The sequence below is a fragment of the Fusarium mangiferae genome, assembly GCF_900044065.1.
Source record: "Fusarium mangiferae strain MRC7560 genome assembly, contig: FMAN_scaffold010, whole genome shotgun sequence".
In the NCBI taxonomy this organism is placed as follows: Eukaryota; Fungi; Ascomycota; class Sordariomycetes; order Hypocreales; family Nectriaceae; genus Fusarium; species Fusarium mangiferae.
In genome coordinates, this window is record NW_024573930.1 from 20,637 (window position 1) to 41,881 (window position 21,245).

Below are 21,245 nucleotides of genomic sequence, written 5' to 3' on the forward strand. Positions count from 1 at the left end.
GCTTATCACGACCTCATTGAACGCAGCGAGTCTAATAATACGCGATCCTTGATGACCTCCTCGGAATACGGCTATTAATCCCCTTACGAGTCTGTCCTTACCATACTTAATTTCCTGCTTCGGTCATTCTGCATGTGCCACCAGAGTTCTCGATTGATACGCTACCGCCAACGGGACTCCTTCCCGTCATTCTTCCTCCCCAACCGCTCGACATAAACCGATCGCTTCGTGTTCCTCGCCGAACGTACACGACCAATACTCGGTCTCCCTCCTCGCGGCGTGGCCAGGCGGCATCAGGCGCGGAGGGATGCAGGCTTTGAAAGGACAAGCCGAGCTTGTGCGCAAGGCGAAGGTATGGACATTTGGCGAATCCTATTGCGTCCTCAACACACAGCCTAACACGTAATAGCTTGCCCGCTCGTATCAGGAGCTTCTCGAGTACGACTCTCAACCTTCCCAAATGTCGACTTGCTAATGTTTGCTCGTAGCGAATTCGCGAGCCATGACCTCAAATCCGTTGGCAACTACGCTCTTGGGAGACTGATCGGAAAGGGATCTTTCGGAAAAGTCTACCTGGCGTCGCATAAACTGACCAATGGCTCCAAGGTACTTCAAGTCTAGCACAGTGCCGGCTTATCCTCGACGATGGCTAACCTGAATAAGGTCGTTCTCAAGTCTGCCAACAAGGGCGACTCGAACCTTGCACGAGAAATTCACCACCACCGGCAGTTCATACATCCACATATAGCAAGATTATACGAAGTTATTGTCACTGAAAACATGGTCTGGATGGTGCTGGAGTACTGTTCTGGTAACTATTTACTCGCCTCTTCTTTGGCTACCCTACTGACTTCCACAAGGCGATGAACTCTACAATCACCTACTCGAGCACGGCCCGCTCCCTGTTCCGAAAGTGCAAAAGATCTTTACACAACTCGTCGGCGCAGTTAGCTATGTTCACAATCAGTCATGTGTCCATCGAGACCTCAAGCTTGAGAACATCCTCTTCGACAAACACGAAAACGTAAAACTGGTCGACTTCGGTTTTACAAGAGAGTACGAGGGGAGGACGAACCATCTACAGACATTTTGCGGCACCATCTGCTATTCTGCGCCCGAGATGCTCAAGGGTGAAAAGTACGCTGGTGAAAAGGTTGATGTTTGGAGTCTAGGCATCATCCTTTATGCGCTGCTTTGTGGTGAACTTCCGTTCGATGATGATGACGATAATATTACCCGAACCAAGATTCTGAGCGACGATCCCAAGTTTCCCGATAATATGCCCCCAGAGGCCATTCCTTTGATCAAGGCATTACTATCGAAACGGCCATTGTTACGTCCATCGTTGCCCGAGATTCTCTCGAATTCATTCTTGGCAGAGCATGCCCCGACACAGAGAGCCATTCTAGATGTTCAGCAACCGCCCCCTTTCTCGACGCCGTTGGAGAAGGATTGCTTACAGAGAATGCGAAGTTCTGGTGTCAACATTGATGGAGTGATTGAAAGCGTCTTGGCACAGAAGTGTGATGCTTTAGCTGGTTGGTGGGCTCTGTTATTGGAAAAGGAACAGCGCAAGATGCAGCGCAGGGAGAAAAAGAGAAGAGAAAGAGAGATCGACAGCCGCAGCATTCGACGACTATCCGCCGCATCTAGTCGGCTAGAAAGAATGGCTCCAATCCTGCACGAAGTTGACGAGGCGAACGGCACCGGGCGACATTTGAGACTTGAACCCTCAAACTCCCGGAACAGGGGGAGGAGCGAGCGACGAAGCGCTCATTATGTCGACTATGTTGTGACAGACCTTCCACAGCTCCCAGAAGTCGGCAGGGACTCAGGGGGAATGAATGAGGATGGCGATCGTCCTCCACCACCTGTTGACAAAGACTCGATAAGATCCGTATCGACATCTCGCCAGCGCAGGCCTATTCCACCACCTAAGGAGGGTTTGATACGTAGTGCTCGGTCTCGAGGTTCTACCCTTCACCTAGTCACAACTTCAGACGCACTGGCTTCGAATGCTAGTGACGAGCATCATCAGCAGAACGGCCATGAGAGACCACGAAGGAGACCTAGTCAGCCGCTGATATCCCACTGGAAGAATATGACACATTGGCTTGTCGAAAGTGCGACAAGGAGGAGACGTGGCCACGCCAGACGAACCAGCCAGAGCACCCCTGACCTACACAAAAAGGAGGGGAGCACAGCCAGCAGTAAAGATGGAAGTTCGCGGCCACAAACAAGCAAGTATCCTAACTCAACCTCACCAGGAACACAACCAACTGCTTCACTGCCGAAGGGGGTCGTGGCTAACGGCCAGAAGACCTATCAGGCTGGGAGCAGTACCCAGCGAACGGCATCGGGAAGTCTAGCGTCACCAACGATTCCACCACCTCGGCTCGCGACATCGTACAAACGACAGTCATTGTCCCCTTCTCCTCTTACGCCGAGATCGACTGTCAGGCGGTCATCAGCTGGACTTCGCGGCCGAAAGTCTACATCATCCTCGGTATCCTCTGTTCGATCCATCCATCACCACCATCACTCGCATTCCAAGGCGTCGTCTACGAGCTCCGCTGCTTCGTTCTCTACTTCGATGTCCAAGACACCTCTTCAGCGAGGGCATTCGCCACACCACTCTGTCAAGGTGCTTCCAGCAACACCAACATCGCATGCCTTCCCATCCAATATTCGTCTCGTCCGAGCCACTCCGCCGACCCTGAATATGTTCAATGAAGGCATGCCATCCGAAGGTCCCCCACAAGCTCCTGGTTCGCCTAACCCTTTTGCATCAGGGATCATGTTTGCCAAGCGGAAACGCAATTTGTTCAAGGGCCCGACGCTAAACAATTTTGGTGGGCCCTCTCAAAGCCAACGCAACAGTGGCTCCGGTTCGCATTCCCGCAGCGCTAGTGCCTCTGGCCTGGGACGCCGATCTGGAGAAATCACGATTCAAGAAGAAGACGAGGGATCGGGAGACGACGACGACGATGTCGAAGAAGTTGACGTTTTTAGCCCGGTAATAGGCGGACCGGGGGAGCGGATCGAGGAGCAGATCTTTGAAGAGAATGAGCCTCAGCCGAGCCTAGAACCAGCGCCGACCATCATTCAAAATAAATCAGAGGGCCTGCCCACGACCAGTGCGGGCAAGGCGCCTGCGACTTGATGAAAATTCTCCGTTAGAAAGCAGTTCAACGACTTGACGAATTATACTAGATAATTTCCTGGGCGACAGTGGTGGAATCGCTTCATTACAGGAGCCAAAAGCTCTACGGTACAACTGCTGTTTGTGTTTCTGCTTCATTCGTCTCTCTGATTCTTCAGCTTTGACATCATTCGTTCAAATATCGAATGGTGCATAGCCCCTTATGGATACCTCTTTTGTTATATACGATCATGGAACGATAGAGCTTAACAGACTATTATTTATGCGGTTAAAAATCAGCCAGCCTGGCTTGTCTCAGAACTCTTACTAGATCGGGATTTGTCAGCCATTCACTTTGTTTCTTGGCTTGTTAGGTCTTTCTGCAAGACCCATAGCCCTTGCGTGGCCTTCGCAGCATGGGCCTCTTGCTAAATAATGTTAAGTATCTAGTTCCTTCGTGCGTTTCGTTGTCTCATCCAAATAACACCTTGCAACAATTGCTCCGTGATACCAAAAATGTGTGAAAACAGCTGGTTTCCTAAAAGGAATGCGAGTGGCTTCGTCTTCGAGACTTCTTGCTCAAGATCGCATCTCGCTCTTCGCGCAACGTGATCCAAACCCAGAACCATGTCATTGTTTCGGTAAAGATGAATGTAAAGAATAGGCGGTTCTTTAGCATGTCACCGCCCCAGCCAGCAGGGCGATATGATGGGTTATACGAGCTCGGGTGTGAGAGGTGGCTGCGAGAGGACTTGTCGTACATGGGAGACGATGGGCCAAAAAGAAATATGTAGACGACGAAACCGAGGGACAGGAACGATCGCAGGGGAGCTGTGTGGCAATTAGCGTCCATCATGAGAAGAAGTCGGGCATAGGATGCCAACCTTGTGTGCCCCAGTGGAAGATTAGGCAGACTTCGTCGGGCATGGATAGGGATACCAGATCACTAAAGCCGATAAAGACGAGGACAGCGGCGAGGAACGCGAGTGGAGGACTTTGCAGTTCAAATCCTCTTGCTAAGGGCTTTATCATAAGCCGAGTCAGCTTAGCCAGGCTTCGGAGACGTCGCGACCAGCAGCCATGATGTGATGGAGACTCACCATTCCCATGCTTTCTCCCAGCATGAAGACAAGCGCTTGCTCATTGATGGAGCTTGGGTTGGTGATGAAGAAGTATGCGAGGGTCAGATGGAAAAGGGAGACAGATGTTATAATCGTTTTGGCAGATATGAGAGCCATCGTTGCGTTTTGCTCCCTCTGGGGATGGTTGTCTCGATGTACTTGGCTCGTCCGTAGGTAGGTATCGCGTGCGTCGCAGGATGAAGCTTGCACAAGTCGCAAAAGGAGGGGAAACTGGCGGCAGAAAACGAGGGGCTCAAGAGGCCAAGAAGAAGTGATCTTGCGCTCAAAGGAATGGAAAACAGAATACCCAGCTGGAAGGCGTACTAGCACTTGATCAACTTCCAGGTCACGCTGAACAGCTGTTGTGGAAACTAGCAGCCAGGGGTTATGCCATGCGTCACCCGCGCATGATGCCCTCCATGGCTTGCCTGGGCATTTGTCGGGCCGCTAATCGCGGCTAGCGAATTAGATCCGATTGCAGGAGGACCTCGTGGCGTCGCGGGACAGCATTTGTTGTGGCGGTGGCTGTGGCTGAAACCTCAATGCCCTTGTTTGGATTTGACTCCACCTTCTCACTCAAGCTCGAGCTGTGAGCTTTGTTGGTAGGACTCGGTAGGACTCGGACATGAATGCACCATACCGAGCAGTGCATTCACTTTGACCAATTTTAACTAATAAATTCACCTTGCACGACGGGAAAGTATCCGAATTTTAATTCGGGCGTCTATTTTTCTGAAATGGCAGAAGCGAGTAGTCCCTCGCTGGATAAGCAACAGCACATCAAGTATTGGCAGCGCTGTCATAAAACATACCTCCCATCCCCTTACACAGCCTACGACTCGACCCGCCTTACTTTCGCCTGCTTCATTATTTCGGCGCTTGACATTCTGTCTGTTCCGCTGACCCATACTGAACGCGGTGCCATCCGTCGATGGGTTCTCAGTCTGCAGCATCCAGAAGGGGGCTTTTGTGGAAGTTCAACGCATGCCTTACCAGGTCAAGAAGCTTACAAGGGAACGGCAAATATTGCAGCTACCTTCTTTGCACTTGTACTGTTGGGGCTGGCAGCTGATGGTGAGGATGAGGCGAGGTCAGCTTTCAGTGGGGTGGACAGAGTACGGTTGTTGAAGTGGCTGAACAGGCTTCAGAGAAAGGATGGGAGTTTCGGACAAATTTTATGGGACGGAGAGATTGTGGGTGGTAGAGATATGAGGCACAGCTATCTGGCGAGCTGTATTCGATGGATGCTGAGAGGAGACGTCAAGGAAGGCGATGAAGACTGGGTGGAGGATTTGAACATTGATGAAATGATTGCTCACATCAAGAGAGGCCAGGTACGCTATATTTGCTTGGGTGATGTTGTCTCATTAACACTTCTTAGACATATGACGGTGGAGTGGCAGAATCGTCGCAGCACGAATCCCATGGTATGGCCTCTCGACTCGTTGTCTGCCCGCATAACTCACCTCTCTAGCTGGATACGCATACTGCGCGATAGGTGCGCTTTCACTCTTAGACAGACCACTGGACTCGACATCGCCGCATCCGCCCGAGGAGGCGCTGAAACGGGGCGTCCCGAATCGTGAGGGACTCCTACACTTCCTCGCCTCTCGCCCTTTCGCCTACCTCGCCAAGGAAGAGGAAGAAGATGAAGTCGAGGAAAACTTTCTCGAGTCAAAGGCTGGTGAGCTCGATCTTGGCCATATCGGATTCAACGGTCGATGGAACAAGAAGGCCGATACGTGCTATTGTTGGTGGGTTGGCGGTACGCTTGCAGTGAGTTTCCCACGCCTCCTTGCACAGAGCACAGCTCTTACACATCTCACAGATGCTAGGGAATTCTGCCATCGTCAATGTCATTCCTTCGCGACGATATCTTCTTGATATCACACAGCATCGCATTGGCGGGTTCTCCAAGTCCGTAGGAGGGCCGCCGGATATGTACCACTCATACCTCGGTTTAGCTGCATTGGCGACCATGGGCGACAATGATCTAAAGGAATTCGACGTGGGCCTATGCTGCAGTCAAGAGACGACCAGAAAAATACAAAAAGCAAGGGAGGGACTAATAGAGAGCACGAGAGGGAATCGGAAAGCCTGGTGTGACGATGGCTTCTGGTAGATGTCGTATCGAACAGCGCCTATAGCATTGACTATATATAATGCAATTCACTGCTTCAATCGACAAGCAGAATAGAGATTGCGAGTTGTTGTATGCAAGACTTTGGTGCTTGATTACCCATTCCGAAATGTGAGTGCTTGTTCAAGATAAATTTGTCACCCCTTTGGCTACCGAGACCATCCTTGACCGGTTGTTGCGTAACTAAACCTATTCTCAAACTCAAATTTCGATACCAGCTTCATTGCAGTCTTGCGGAACCTGGACATCAGCGCTTTTAAATATGAAGTTCCTGTTGGAGGAAATAATCTCTATATGCAGTTCAATAATAAGTTGGCTTCAGGGTAAGCGATTTATGAATATGACATCATGAGACAATGAAACAGCATCCAGACCTATGTAAGTTAGGTAGATACACAAGGATACCTTTGTTGGTCTTCTTCTATCTGTTGTTGCGGCACTGAATATCGCTCGATCTGCAACTCAATTCCTATAACCTGGTTCACCAAATGGCATTTGGATTCGGACTTTATAAACTTTCCTTTGGCTACCGTTTTGAACGGGTTGCCAATCATCACTAACCGCTTTAGGAACCGTTCGGCCCCGCCTCAGCTTTGTCGGATTGAATCATCTAATAGACCATCCCGCGATTTCCAATACTCCCATCGCTCCCCCCAAACGACGCCGCCATGTCCTCCTCACCAAAAGACACAGCCGAGGCCACTGAGCCTCCGAAGTCGAGCGACGCCGACACACAACCCTGGAACGAAGACAAACGACGGAAGTTCGAAACGTCAGCGAGCCCACCACCCGTAAACGACCGGGACACTAACGAGGCGTAGGAAATCCAAGAGCGAGTTCTACGATCCGTGCCAAGAGGCTGCACAAAGAAGCTATCGATGCTTGTTCAGGAACGGAGGCGATAAGAATATGTGTGGAGAGTATTTCCAGTATGTTGCTTGGGATCGAGCAATCGGGCCAAGTGTTGACAATTGAACAGGGCATATCGCGACTGCAAACAAGCATGGGTATGTTATACGATGCTACAGCTGAAGAGAATAACCGCGACTCATCATTCACGCAGACTGATAAACGGAAAAAGGAAGGCCGCGGCTGGTTCTAATGGGGTCATTCGCTCTCGACATCCTGCTTTGACCTGCTGGATCCAGCCTGGCTGAGCATCTTGACTGACGACAGAGGTACCATTGTAACATTAGGGGAGTTTATACTGTACAATACGGAAGCGCGGTGTAACATTCTGTTATCTTTATCAAACGAAAAGTCTGATCTCACTTCGGTGCAAGCGTCTTTGAGAAAACCCCAATCCACCTCGGCTGACAGGCTGCAACTCTCATTTTGGTCACAGGATTGTCACCAATTGCTAGGGCATTGACTTTCTGATCTACATACCTATATCTCGAGGTATCTCAAACTTCTACCGCTATTCTACACCGATGGGAATACAGCTACTGTTGAGATCCAAAGACGCCCCAATCACTGTTTGCCAGGTTTCACGACTTACGTGCACAGGCTGAATGCGTGTGTTCTGAGATTGTTCAAGTACAAACAGAGCTGTCATCATATGGTAGGTAGGTGGATGATGGCTTTGCCGTTGGGGAACGAAGGACAAAGAGCTGCACAAAATGCACGGTTGTTCAATTTAGGTACTGCATCAACACTCAATGTACTAAAAAGTCTGCCTCGTCATTCTATCAGAATCCCCCCCCCCCCAATTGACAGTTGTCAGTCGTGTGGTCGCGAGATTTGTCGAAGGCGGATCCCTAGAGCATACAGACCCGTTGCACTATCCAAACGGGCGTCGGGCTCGTACTGAAACCGAGCCTCATCGGCGCACTTGTTCAGCCTTGTCGCGTGCCAGGTTGAGCACTCTTCAAACACCTGCTTATCCAAAGCCACTCCAACATCAGCTGTCAATCGGATTGGATCCAACATTCTGCCACTTCTAAGCGAGTATACCTTCCAAGAATCGAGGGTGAGCCCAATCGTCAACGCGCATGCTGTTCCCAGTGTCGCAAGTCCAGACATGAGAATCCACGGAACAAATGTCATTGCGTATTCATCGATGTTGGACTGCACTTGATATCTCTCAGCCCTTACGGCTTGGTCATTGTCAAGCAGTACTTGACGGGCCTCTATTTCGTACCACAGGAAAGCATCAGCAAGGGTTTCTAGGCCCCAGCTCTGTCGACTTCCTTCAGTCGCCACTCCCAGTGCCGCTCGAAGCAATTGTCCGCCGAGCCCGGGCGGTCTCCCATCACGCCCATCGTCAAAGGTACTGAGACTTGACGTCAAGCTAAGCACCGGCATATCGTGCCCTGTGTCAGGCTTCTCGTCCACAAGAGTGTTCTCGATCATCGACCAGTCACTCCCGTTCACTTTAATATCAGCCCATCCAGTGGATCTGTTTAAACGGCATGTTAAGCCTGAAAATCTTAGGCTGTAGTTTGTTTGTCGACCGTCAGGCTGCTCAGTAATCGGGAAACCTTTGGTAAAAGGTATCAAGCTACCCCACCGCTCTGTAGTAACCACAGGGACACCATCGTTCTCGGAATCCATAACCCCGATCCAAAGAGCGGTCTCATTGAAGGCAATGAGCGGGTCTGCGATTCATGGGTTTGTGGCTTTAGCTGCATCTAGTGCCGTGTTTGATACAGCAGATTCGTTGGTGCCGAACGTTGCTTCGTATGTGGTTGACTCTGAACCGAGGACTAAGGCTGCTTCTTCAAGAACAAATCTGAGTTGCGGGTTCCGTCTGTCTGGCACTATCATTGATACACTTTTTAGATGGGAGGGACTGCAAAGCATTTTCAGTCGATAGACGGGCGCGTGAAATAGTTGCATAACGGCAGGAGAAAGCGACGAACGTGATTGATCCGAGACATTGACGCTCACCAGTCCTGTTGTAGATGACTTGAGCATCCCTTGCGGTAGGCGTGAAAGCTTATCTTGAAGTCTTGCTGAAACCTGTTGCTGGATAGACTGGTCGTCCAGGGGTATTGGACGTGAGCCTCCGGGCAGCACCGAATGTGTATCATACAGATATTCAAGCACCTGCGTAGACGTATCCACTCCGGCCTGTTGATATGCCACGGCATTGCCAAGCAACGAGAAACTCAAAGCTGAGAGAACAGCGATCATTCCCAGACACATCACACGAGGCCTTCTTGAACGGACGAAAGTCCAGAACTTGAGTGGGCTAAAGGACCCCCAGTCTGTGCTGGCAACTTCGACGAGGACCTTCATGCTCACAGCTGAGTTTCTTTCGCTATGCTCGTTGACAGCAGAAAGACGAGCAAGCTTAAACATATGCCAATTGGCGACCGCGACCACGGCTGGCGCCACGAGAATGGAGAAGGCCGCGTCAATTAGCTTGGCTTCTGTCGACGAGAGCTTGCCTCCAACAATGACGGCTGCTATGTAACTTTTGTCTGTCTTGACTTGGATATATGCGATGAGCCAGCAACTACAGATGAGAGAAGCCGAGCCGATGAACGCAATTATTATCAAGGAGCATAGGACATGTTTTTTGAGAGGACAGCCCGCGTGTACTGATGCGGCTTCTTCTGTAATCTTATCCTTTGGACTTGGTGCTAGCAGTCCATCGTTGTCCGATTGAGCACCGTGTTGAGTATCTTCCTGCCTGGGGGTTCCAGTTGAAGCGGTGTCAGCAGATCCAGGGTCGTCTTCCTCTGTCACTACACTGAGAGGGGATACTGGTCGGTTGGCCATCTCAAAGGACTCAGTTTCTGGCTGGGTTCCCATGTTCATTGGGTAAGAAGAAAAAAGCGCCTTGCTCCTCGTCCAAAGGAACGAATACTGCCAATGCGTTTATACGTCTCTATATATGAGAAACTTTTCGTTCGAGCCGCATTTTAGCACCAACCACAAAATGAGGCTCGCAGATGGGTTGTACCATCAAGGCTGAAGCGGTTTGACTATGCTTGTGTGTCCCGAGAGCATGACTGAGGTTGGCAAGATTCTTCCACATGATCGCACAAGTGTCTCTGATGACCTATTCGGTATAATCAGTGATACGGGTGAAACCAGGCGATGACAAATGATACTCGGCAGAACCGTTGTGACCAAGGGCTCCTTCGAGCATCGCCTCATTGTTGTGACTTGACAGCATGCAGTAGTGATGCCTGGGCTCGGCCGTCGATGCGATTATTCCGCCATCACCCCCTCGGTCGCCGATATACCCCTTCCTGAACTGCCTTGAAGTCCTATAAACGGTAACGGAGTTTCCGGAATTGTGATGACACGTCCAATTCGGGAGGTATTCTGCATGGTTCCGAGGTTGCTAAGCAAGAGCCAGATCTCAAGTGCTTTGGGTATGATAGAAGTCTCAGTCGTCTGACAAAGAGGCGCATTTTTTCTGCTTTTCCCTCTCCTTTCTTAGATCGTTGTTCTGCGTCTTCCCCGGATGAACAATTATGATAATTCTTAGTCTCAATCAAGCAATGGGTTTGCCAATCTGGATAATCTAGATAGGGGCTTAGGTACTTGCTGAGTTAAGACCGACAAACTGGCGCCGCGATCACATTGCGGAAGGCCTGCAAGTTTTGCATCTCAATCAACATCGCGTGTAGAACGTGACTCTAATGCAGGTGGGCGTCCATGTTTGCAGTGCATTGCCCCAGGCTGGTAAACAACTCAGTCTTATGCCGTGCCATCACAAATATCCTGGTGCAGATTGAAGGACGTCTGGGGAACAGGTAAACACGACTGAGAGGAGTTGATGATTGGACAGGCAATGACACTGGGAATTATCCTGACGGATGTAAGCGCTGTGACATTGAGAGCACACCTGAGGATAATGCTTGAGTTCTGGAAATACGCCGTGTTATTTTTGTTGATGCTGTAACAGCGCCAGAGTTTGGGACTACCTACAGGCGACAAAGTTGGTGGTGATGTGGCGCAAGCTGCACCGCCACGCTTCCACCGCCCCTCCACCTTCCATTCTGTCGCATCCATCCCACTTCAATTTGAGCCCCTCCAAACTCTCACGCACTCACTCTCAATACTCCAAGTCGACTTTAGTCAGTTGGGGCGGGAAAAGCGTCGTGAAGCTTGACACTCATGAATCGTCAACAGAGACCCAATCTCAAGAACGGCGTAGACCTCCAGCTCCAGTCTGCCTTCAACGATGGCAACTGGGCTGCTGTGATCCGTCTTGCAGAGAAGCGGGCCCGAACCTTCAACGACCAATATTATGAGGTGCGATTTGATGGGAGCTGTACCTGAGCCATCCGTAGACTGACCCGTATGAATAGATTGTGAAAATATGTGCTGAAAGCCAACTGGATGACCCCAGCTCCAAGTTCGCGGCTATAACCGCCATTGACAAGTACGTCAGAGAAGGAACCGTTGTCAAAGATGCCGAGGCCATAGACCTCCTTGAATGGGCCAGCCAAGGTCTGAACAGTGATGAAGATTTCCCCGAGACCCTCGGACCGTTGAGGGCACGTCTCGTCAAGGCTGCGCCCAAGGACAAGATTAACGCCAGCCGCTGCTTGGAGTCATGCTTATTGCACTGGGATCTTGTCAGCGCGCAACAGGTACGGAGGGTTTGCTACTGACCAGATTTACCGGTTAACATATTTTCAGATCGCGGCGATTTTGGACAGGACATTTTCTCAGGAGAGGAGCTTTATGTTTTGGAACATTGTGATCACACATTTATTGGCGGTTCGTGCAGCAATCTTCTGTTTCATTCCTCACTAATTCCTTTCAGACTAGCCCTCAATCCCCTCCGGAGAAGAACAAGCTGTATGGTATGCTCGCATTGAAGCAGATCCAACGAGCTGCGCAATTGGCTGAAGAAGTAGTACCCCTTTCGTTCACTATTAACCCCTAAACTCACAATCCTAGGCTGCGACTACCGGGGGCGAAGACACCAAACCACAGCCACGAAGTATCCAAACAGAAGAAGAGATTCTACTGTTGTACGATGTAACCGAAAAGCATGGTTCTAAAGATGACTTAGCGAAACTCGTCTCAAGTCCCGTCTTCAGCCCACTTGTTCAGTTCCGAAAGGGTAGGAAGGAGTTGATGCTCCGGGCCATTGCTCGCTACCAACAAGAACAGCAGTTCGAGGCTATTTTTGAGCTGTGTAAGGATTGTTTGTCAATTGAGGACGAAAGTGGTCAACCGAGTCTCATGGCGGCAGACTGGAAAGTCTGGCGGCAGTTCATTGAAGCTGCTGCGGAAATCAAGAATACCAAGCCAGAGTATGTAGGAACTCAACTGCAGACGAAGACCCGACTGACAAGATCTAGCGTCGAAGAAACTGTCCAACAGCTCTTATTGAAGTTCATCAAGTCACCAAATCTGCGGCCCATCTACAAACGCATTATTCTATTGGCGCGTGTCTCGGCAGCCTTCAATCTTGCATCAAATGACGAGGACGATCTTATTGAGAACGAACCTGCGTCATTCCGACTCAAGGAGCTGATCAGCTACGTGAAAAACCAAGGAACAAATGCTGCGTGCTTCGATGACATCAAAGCCTTTGCAGAGAGACTCAATCCATCTGCATTAAAGTACATGGCGCACGAGTTTGTTCCAAAGTTGGCTCAAGTAACAGAGGACGAGATTCAGTCAGCTAGAATAAGCAACCTTGCATTCAAGCTACAGTACTTTGCAGCCACATGCCCCTGTATGTACAGCACGATACCTGGCGAGAAGCCTCTGCGCAAGTGTCTTGTCTCTGGTGTTGAACTCGACGCTAGCTCACCTGGGCCAGCTTTCTCAACCATCGCCGAGACTGCACTCAAGGCTCACCAGTCGCTATCTGACTTGACTTCGAAAAGCTCCGCTATCGAGGCTGAGATCAGGCCGGAACTGGCTGTCATCATTGGTCTTTCCATCATCCAAACTGCATTTCCTCCGTCAACCGATATCTCGAACATTCCCGTCTCTTACGCCCCCCTCCTGCAAGCCCTACTGTTGCTCGAACACCAGCTCACTTTGACGCCAAAACACAGCATTATCTCCCTCCTTCTAGTACAACTGCACCTTCGAGTTGGTTCGTCGTCTCGTGCCCGAGAAATCTGGGATACACTAGGCGTCAAGCGTACTATCATGGACTCTCTGGCCCCCATTTTCTACGACCGCCTCTCGACAATTTCACCCGCTCTTATTTCACCATCGGACGAGACCGGTTGGGAACTTCTAGACCTGCTGAGCTCTCACTTCAACGTGTCGCTGAAGCTTAGGATGCCTAGGCGACTGATAGATGCTTTTGAGTCGGGAAGCTATAGCAGTGTGATTGATATCCCCGAATACATGGAAAACCTGCGGTGGAGCTGCACACGAGCGATGAGTCTGGTAGAGGAGACTAGAACCGATCGCATCATGGGAGAACACTTCTCAGAGGTGTTTACCGATCCTCGATTCAGTGAGTCTTCCAACCGTCCACCATTCTTCACAAGTACTAACGAAAGCAGCCGAAGTAGCCGACGATATGAAACTGGTCGAGACTGTAGACTACGGATCTTTCCCCTCATGGGACTGCAGTTCTCAACCACCTGTCTACTCCCGTTTGCGAATTGGACCAACGCCAACAGTATGCCTCCTTCTCCCCATAAAGCAAAACTAACATGTATAGAATCGTCGCGCCCATTTATCCCTCCTCTCTGAAGCTTTCCATGAACTCTTGGGTTATAAGCCTCCTCCCATTTACAAGGCTTCTGCGACAGCCGCCATCCCCGACCAAATCTTCGTCCTCGAATCACTCGGTCAACTTAGCAATTCTTTCATGAAGTTCTCGAATGGTCCCAGAGGTGACCTCACACCACAGGAGGCAACCTACTTTGAGGTTATCAGCCTACTCAGCACTCTCATTCCTTTCGCAACCGGCATCAATAGGGCGAAACCCATCCCCGAAGAGTTTTTCCAGATCGTGGACACTCTGAAGATTGCCATAGATACGCTCAAGCTAGAGTTGCTGCCTCTTGCAAACGCCTCAGAGCAAGTCACAACTCTGAGTACGCTTCATTCTCTCGCCATCCTCCGCGATACTTCCGCCGCTATCAAGAACTCAGCCCAATGGGTTATCAGCTTCAATGACCGCGAAAAGGAGCGTGATCGCTCTGGGAAGAGTAACCTTCCAAAGGAGGTCATGGCACATATCAAGGAGTTAGTGACAGCATCTGAGACTGCACTAAAGGAGGGCAAGGCCACAGTGGTGAAGATGAAAGAACAAGTATATGGAAGAGACTTTGAGCCAGCGGTAAGAGCGTGGATTTTCGAAGACGCAGATAACATTCTGGGTATCGTTGGAGGGGCAGAGACCAAGAATCTCGTAAAAAGTTGGGAATCCAACGTTAAGGGATGGACTCAAGTAGTGTGGAGTTAGGATTTGCCGATTGTCGACGCACACCTGAATAGATCCCATGTCCTCGAAGGAACTTGTGCCTTTAGATGCCCACTCTCATGGCACTGCATTGACCGATGCATGACTGGCTTCCATCAGTTGGAGGTTCACTATGAGCTTCGGCTGTGAGCCAGATGGGTTCGTTTCGTCAGACTCCGGTGTGAGATCAATATGAAACCTCTGCCGCAGCTCCCGCAATCTTATGCCAGTGGGATGAATAACAAAAGTCATGGGTTCGCCACTACTATTGTCCGATGTCGTGCCGACTGCACTACTTTCATGCAGTTTCTGGTCAATGTAGTCTTGGCCCTTTCGAGCTGCCAGCATAAGCTCACCATATCGAGCTCTGTCAAATTCTCTTATAGCCGCATTCTTTTCCCATAGCATCTCTGCTAATCTTGCACAGTCGACGAGAAGACCGAGTACCATTTCTCTATGAAATTCGATAGCAGAGACCTGCTGTGAATACATCCGTAGAGTGCGTGATGTCTCGTGCATGTTCTCCATGAAAATTGACGAGTAGCCCTGAGATTCTCGTATGTTGACCTTGATCTCGGACATCATTGCTTGAACAAAAGGCCTGGCGCCATCTAGAGCCTGATCGTATAGAAATTCATCAAAGTTATCTGTGAGGACACGTCTCTCACTCATGCGATTGAGAAATGAGCCGATCAGGGGTTCATACTCCCATTCCATTCGTATTTGCATCGTGCTCAGGTGCTCTTCCATAGATGCGATGCTTGGTGGTCGGCGTGATGGCCAGGTTGAAGAAACTAAAGATCTAAAAAGCGCCAACTCATATATGGTGATCAAGGGGTACTCGTCAAAAGCCATCTGCGGCTTCTCTTTAAGAATCGTGGGCTTTAGAATATCACTAGCGGCTACCGTCAAGTGAGTTTGGTGAGTTGCACCATGGGCATCTGTGCTCTCACCGCGACCGATAAGACTCTGGACGAGACACTCGAAAGCGGATGCCATAGATAGATGGAGTACTGAAAGTCCATGTTTGTCTTGCAGGATGGCATTGGCACCATGTTCAATCAGATACTGCACGATGGGATCGATATCACGCCCAGCGGCATGATAAAGCGGAGTGTGACCTTGGTCATCTTGCGCGTTAATTTCAGCTCCACGATCCACGAGGAGTCGCACCAATGGCTCCATTTCTGAATCAACCGCGAGGTGTAGTGCTGTTCGGCCTTCCTTGTCTCGTCCGTTCACATCAGCCGCGTGGTCGAGTAAGAGCTGAACGAGAGGTTCGACTCTATCCTTGGTGGCATGATGCAGAGGTCGCGACGTTTCGTCAATCAATATATTAGGGTCAGCGCCGTGTTCCAAAAGCGTCTGGAACATGGGAACCTTGTCGACTGATATCTTGGAATCCTTGAAATGTCTGAAAGCCGCCTCTAGTGCGCCTTGTTCCAGTGGCGCGCCATATTGGAAAAGGTATGTTACGATAGCATTTTGCCCTCGTCGAGCTGCATATGTAATTGGCGTCCCCCGTAGATTTGCGCCCTTTTTGAGGAGTGTTTCGGCGAGCGAAAGGTGGCCAAGGCCACATGCCATCTCCAGAACTGATACATTGTATGAGTCAAGTGCGTCGATCGAGCATCTCTCCAACATCCATTCTGCAGCCTCTTCGAACCCAAAGTACGCCGCCTCATGAAGGCCAGTGGTCCCAGGGTTGAATCCACCAGCATACCGCAGACGCTCAGTCACCTTGACAAGTTTCTCTGACGACAAAAAGTTCTTCACAATATCGGGCATTTCTGAGACGTTGCGAGCGTGGTAACCCCAATGGCATGATGCATATCGACATAGCGGATAATCCTGGAGCATCTTCTTAACATCATAGTCTTCGTCGCTCTCCGCCACGTTATTTTTAATCTTCCAATCTTGGCTTTTCGACCGACCAAGACCAGGGTTTGGGGATCCTGGCTTTTCGTCTTTCGATTGATCAATAACGGGATCCGACTTTTCTGCATCCTTTTGTGCTTCAGTGTCAGGTTTTGGACGTCGAACAGTTCTGACTTGATCAACGATAAGATCGTACGATAAGTATGTCAGAGTTTTAACGGATATTTCCAGAGCAGCATCTGGGAACCACTGGCCTTGTGTTCGCTCGAAATATTCTTGTGTTGTGAAATGTGCTAGTCGAACAGTGTTGCTCTGTTCATCCACGGTCACCAGGCCAGCGCAGGAAGAAACGATGTCGGGGATCTCGCTAAGATTTTCCTCATCAAGCTCCGTAGAGTCTATTTCGATACCAAGGGCATGTTGAAGTTCCGCGGGACTAAGTAACCGTCTGGCGCAGGAAATCCACATGAGTGCTTCTTTTGCCAATATCGCTTGATCTGTCAGTTGGTCTTCTATTCGCTTCATAGCATCGCCGTACGCCTTGTCGTACGCTTTTGACGTGCTTGAGTTACTCGGTAAAGCTTTGAGAATAGCTCGTACAGCTTTCGGTGATCTCTTGCCGATAAGAGAATCAAGGTGCAACTGCGCGAGAAGAAACCTAACCTGTGATTAGCATTTGTGTTTGTATCAGGGATGTGCCACCCTACATCCCCTGGACTGATTCCAGTATTCTTGTCTTAATTTCCTCTTGAAGCTCAGGTTTGTTCTGAACAAATGCTGGGAGTTGAGACATTCGACCGGCCATGTATCTCCTTACATCCGGCTCACTAGCGCGGATTTTGAGAGAGATAGCTTTCCTGAACTTCTCCTTGATCTCCGGAATATATCTAGAGGTTGCTAGAATATTTGTACTTGTTGCACTTTGAAGATCAAGTACTTGTTGGATGAAGTTGGGCAGTGTGCCGTCATTGGTCTCGCATTCATCCAGAGCGTCAAGGACGATGTACACGCGAGAATATGTCGCGGCAACGTCTTGGAGAACGCGACCGAGCTCCTGTAGCGATGGGCGCGTACGAGATGCTTTGCGCTTATTGTACAGGTCCTCTACTGGCTTGACTAGTGATGGCTGGTTCTCACTCAGTTGCTTTAAAAGATTCGCGACGAGGTCACTGGCTTTCTGTTCGTGGCGCCGACGGAAGTTGCAGTAGATATATGCAACTCCAATGTTGCTCTCGGAATGAAAGGTTTCGAGCAATGAATTGACCACAATGGATGCCATGATCGTTTTGCCGGCACCTGGAATACCAGGGCAGAACAATGTTTGTTTGTCGCCTTTCACCCAGGAATTGTATTCATCTGATTCCAATAGCCATTCACCAGTTCCTGGCTCTCGCCGGCTGAATATGTCGCTTTGTTGAGGGGCATAATCCACGGGTGATATCCAGTCGAGGACTTCTTTCTGGTGGACGCTCATCTGACCGTGTTGAAGATGCCCAATCCCTTCTGCTATGTTGAGGTTGGACAGCTGTATGTCAGTCAGGATACGGTCAAGTCGAGCAACTCGTTGCTCATCCTCAGTCGCTTTGCTTTTGATAAATCTGACCAAATCGGCTAATCGTCTGCTGTTATCGTCTGAGGTTGCCTTGATGTGCTTCACCAGCTGTCTGTGTGGATGTAAGTTATCGATACTCGTAATGGGCAGAGTGATACCTACGTGCTTTCGTGTGTCATGGCAAAATGCAAAAGTGATCTTTCGCGCTGAAACGCATCGACGAGCTTTACCACTTCCTTCTCATCGAATGGCCATTTCAATGCGGCCTTGGCCTTTTGGATCCCGCTCCCGTGGCCTGGTTGCAGCTTTGTTTTGATAGCATCGAGAATCTTATACAAGTGATACAAAGGTGCGTTATCGCTCTCCAAAGCCTTGACCTTGACCGACCACGTTTGGGCACTATTAGCCTTGGTCTGATCGGCGTCCCAATCCTCAATTTCGGGTCCGTCAGTTCCTTTGGAATAATCACGGAGTCGCATGAGGAGAGCCTCGCAGGCTAAAATTTCGTCAAGCAGTCGCTGTCGATCTTTTGAGGCTCCAGCAACACCGATGATGTATTTCGTAACCTCAGCTGTCAGTTGCACCACAGCGATAATACTCGCAGCAGCAGAGAGACCGTCCATACTGCTTCAATAGGGTGGGACGCGATGGACAAATGAATCCGAGCCCATCGCTGCCTATTTAAATCGCAGGTCGCTCAGCCTACTTGGTAGCGACCACAGCTCATCCACAACAGCTCAGCTGCATTCTGCATGTTCCTTTGCAAGGATGGCCAGCGGTGAGCCAATCATGTTGCTGGGAAGTGTTTCAACGCCGAAGTCCGTAGGAGTAAGCCATCGTAGTGGTGCCTGATGCGAGCACCCTTCTATCGCCAGTGAGGCAGCATTTGCTTACCATTTCTTTTCAAAATGATGTTGTGATATATCGGCGACCTCGTCGTAAATAGTTGCGTGAAGAATTTATCTTTTTGGCTTATTGCTTGAGTCAGTCTCAAGGGTGTCGAACAAGAGTTCAGGTTTTTCTTGCGCAAGACCAGGATGACAATAGGAAATGGCTATTGACTTTAACCAGCGAAATACTCTGTAGTAGCACTGCACATGGAGGGACCGACAGTACTTTTGTTGACTAACAAATTGGCTGGTGAAAAAAGTCCCAGCAATTTCCCAGTGTACATAAAGGCACCTTGCAAGTGTCACAGCTGTAGTAGGTCTGCCGCACCTTTGCCCGGGGCACGGCTGGCCGACGCCTGTTTGAGCTCTGTGTGATGAGGTCACCTAGTCTGACTCCTTGGCAACCCTTACACCTACCGTAGATCTCGGCCTTAACATGATTATGCTGTGAAATAGGAAGGAATTCGTTCCCACTGCGAAATCGCTTGCGGAGGGTGCTTGCAGAGACATATTTCCGGAAGAGGGCTTCTGTGAGGGTTTCCCTCCAGTCCGCCTGTGACCTGTAACTCTCCCAGCTGCACTGACCTTTCTGTTGTAAAATGTATGTGTTGACAAGGACTGTATCGAGGAGGAAAGTCCACGCAAGAGCATGCCACCCACCGCCCCGGTTTCGTCGTTGACCACAACCTCTGTGGGCACGCAGCTGATCGCCGCGGTCAACTCCGTTCATGTTGAAATTATAGGCGATTTGTATAGAAGGCGTATCTATCATACGTTCGTAATCAGGGCCGAAGACTCGAGCCTCACGAGCTTGTGCCTGCGTTGTGTTAGGGCGGTGGCGAAGGTGCTGGACAGTCTCGGAACCGCTGAATGAGGTCATCCACAACACGAGGCAGTTATCCTTGAACGCAGTATGGTTGACCTAGGGAAGGAAAATACCGATTAGTAGGGGGGAAATATATGAGGAAAAATCATGCGAGCTTACTAGATCATCCTCTGACGGTATAGTTCGAAGGGAATCAAAGCCCCACTGCAGCCGGCCTTCACGGTCGGCCTGCTTCGCGATCACCAAGTCGCGATAAACGCCGTGACTAACACCCTGATTGACACCTTGATTGACACCTTGATTTGTACGAGCTGTGCCTGTGGCCGCGATGCCTCGCTCTCGCAAAGCTTTCATAAGCGATAGTGTCGAAAAAAGCTTATCGAAGAATATGTGATAAGTTGCAGGCGGCAGGGATACTACAAGATCAAGCACAAGACGCTGTGTTTCTGCGAGGCTGTGAGGATATTCGCGGCGGCGAGCAGGCGGTTGCGCAGCCTTGGGGATGCGATATTCCCACCGCAGAAGATAGCCCTTTTCAGCGGCTGCCAAGATCTTGAGGCCAGATTTCTTCGCGACTTTCCCAAGTGATCGCCCTTTGAGTATTCAACCGATGAATTCGTGCCCGGAAGAAGAAGCTGCGTTGATACGGCTTGGATAAGATCTCCCCACTCCTGAACACGCGATATCATGCGCTCGACCTCATTCTCGGGCTCGTCATTCTCGGGCTCTTCATTCTCAGGCTCTTCGTTCTCCGGCTCTTCATCCTCAGTCTCGTTATTCCTAGGCTCGTCATTCTCAGGCTCGTCAGAGGGAGGAAAGGTCCTGATGTGCCGGGAAATCAGAGAAAATTGCTTGAAGGTGATATATTTAGTAATATCATGATTAGGAGTGATTTTCCCTGGTGCAGATGTGGCCCAGTAATCAGAAAGTCGCTCGCAAGGGTTGTTGCCCATGTAGATAAGTGTTGCAAGCCAAATGTAGAGGTTTGCGACCGTGAGGGGCTTCCACTGAAGAATATCTGCATTTTTGGCGTTGGACGCGTCGGTCGCGTTTAAGATAGTCTCAACATGCGTATTAGTCCAAGTAACCCATTTCTCAACTAGAAATTCAGGGCAAAATAGGTGGAAAAGGTCGACAGGTAGATCAGGAAGCGGCATTGTGAGGTTGTCGCGAGATGCGGGTTTGAACGGTTGAAAGTTGAAGCCTCTCGGGCGTGATTGGGGGGCTTCTTATTTTGGCCTCTAGAGTACTCTATATTCCGCCCATGGACCTCATGGAGCTGTTGAATGTGACAATCTCTTGACCGTTTTAAAGTGAACAGGGTCAACTCACTCATGAGA

General features: G+C 50.0%; 8 protein-coding genes across 8 annotated transcripts; 4 read left to right on the plus strand and 4 right to left on the minus strand.

The window, feature by feature from the left end:
* Positions 1-307: 307 nt before the first annotated feature.
* Positions 308-3,163, plus strand: FMAN_02086 (related to ser/thr protein kinases; the record flags this gene model as incomplete). Its single annotated transcript, XM_041835399.1, has 5 exons — positions 308-352; positions 410-438; positions 489-606; positions 664-811; positions 861-3,163. The coding sequence occupies 5 exons, from the start codon at positions 308-310 to the stop codon at positions 3,161-3,163; spliced, it is 2,643 nt and encodes an 880-aa protein (XP_041685566.1).
* Positions 3,164-3,680: 517 nt separating this feature from the next.
* FMAN_02087 (uncharacterized protein) lies at positions 3,681-4,380 on the minus strand (the record flags this gene model as incomplete). Its single annotated transcript, XM_041835400.1, has 3 exons — positions 3,681-3,973; positions 4,027-4,165; positions 4,243-4,380. 3 exons carry the CDS (start codon positions 4,378-4,380, stop codon positions 3,681-3,683), a joined length of 570 nt encoding a protein of 189 aa, XP_041685567.1.
* Positions 4,381-5,000: 620 nt separating this feature from the next.
* On the plus strand, positions 5,001-6,385 carry FMAN_02088 (uncharacterized protein; the record flags this gene model as incomplete). The annotated part of the gene is made up of 4 exons (XM_041835401.1): positions 5,001-5,597; positions 5,645-5,690; positions 5,738-6,039; positions 6,092-6,385. The coding sequence occupies 4 exons, from the start codon at positions 5,001-5,003 to the stop codon at positions 6,383-6,385; spliced, it is 1,239 nt and encodes a 412-aa protein (XP_041685568.1).
* Positions 6,386-7,071: 686 nt separating this feature from the next.
* FMAN_02089 (putative Cytochrome c oxidase-assembly factor COX23, mitochondrial) lies at positions 7,072-7,505 on the plus strand (the record flags this gene model as incomplete). The annotated part of the gene is made up of 4 exons (XM_041835402.1): positions 7,072-7,175; positions 7,225-7,332; positions 7,383-7,410; positions 7,467-7,505. 4 exons carry the CDS (start codon positions 7,072-7,074, stop codon positions 7,503-7,505), a joined length of 279 nt encoding a protein of 92 aa, XP_041685569.1.
* Positions 7,506-9,010: 1,505 nt separating this feature from the next.
* On the minus strand, positions 9,011-10,165 carry FMAN_02090 (uncharacterized protein; the record flags this gene model as incomplete). Its single annotated transcript, XM_041835403.1, has 1 exon — positions 9,011-10,165. One exon carries the CDS (start codon positions 10,163-10,165, stop codon positions 9,011-9,013), a length of 1,155 nt encoding a protein of 384 aa, XP_041685570.1.
* Positions 10,166-11,482: 1,317 nt separating this feature from the next.
* Positions 11,483-14,762, plus strand: FMAN_02091 (uncharacterized protein; the record flags this gene model as incomplete). The annotated part of the gene is made up of 8 exons (XM_041835404.1): positions 11,483-11,620; positions 11,677-11,961; positions 12,011-12,091; positions 12,138-12,227; positions 12,275-12,633; positions 12,682-13,802; positions 13,852-13,970; positions 14,013-14,762. The coding sequence occupies 8 exons, from the start codon at positions 11,483-11,485 to the stop codon at positions 14,760-14,762; spliced, it is 2,943 nt and encodes a 980-aa protein (XP_041685571.1).
* Positions 14,763-14,837: 75 nt separating this feature from the next.
* Positions 14,838-18,812, minus strand: FMAN_02092 (uncharacterized protein; the record flags this gene model as incomplete). The annotated part of the gene is made up of 3 exons (XM_041835405.1): positions 14,838-17,295; positions 17,345-18,301; positions 18,352-18,812. 3 exons carry the CDS (start codon positions 18,810-18,812, stop codon positions 14,838-14,840), a joined length of 3,876 nt encoding a protein of 1,291 aa, XP_041685572.1.
* A 502-nt stretch (positions 18,813-19,314) lies between these two features.
* Positions 19,315-21,062, minus strand: FMAN_02093 (uncharacterized protein; the record flags this gene model as incomplete). The annotated part of the gene is made up of 3 exons (XM_041835406.1): positions 19,315-20,001; positions 20,065-20,321; positions 20,390-21,062. 3 exons carry the CDS (start codon positions 21,060-21,062, stop codon positions 19,315-19,317), a joined length of 1,617 nt encoding a protein of 538 aa, XP_041685573.1.
* Between the last annotated feature and the right edge of the window lie 183 nt (positions 21,063-21,245).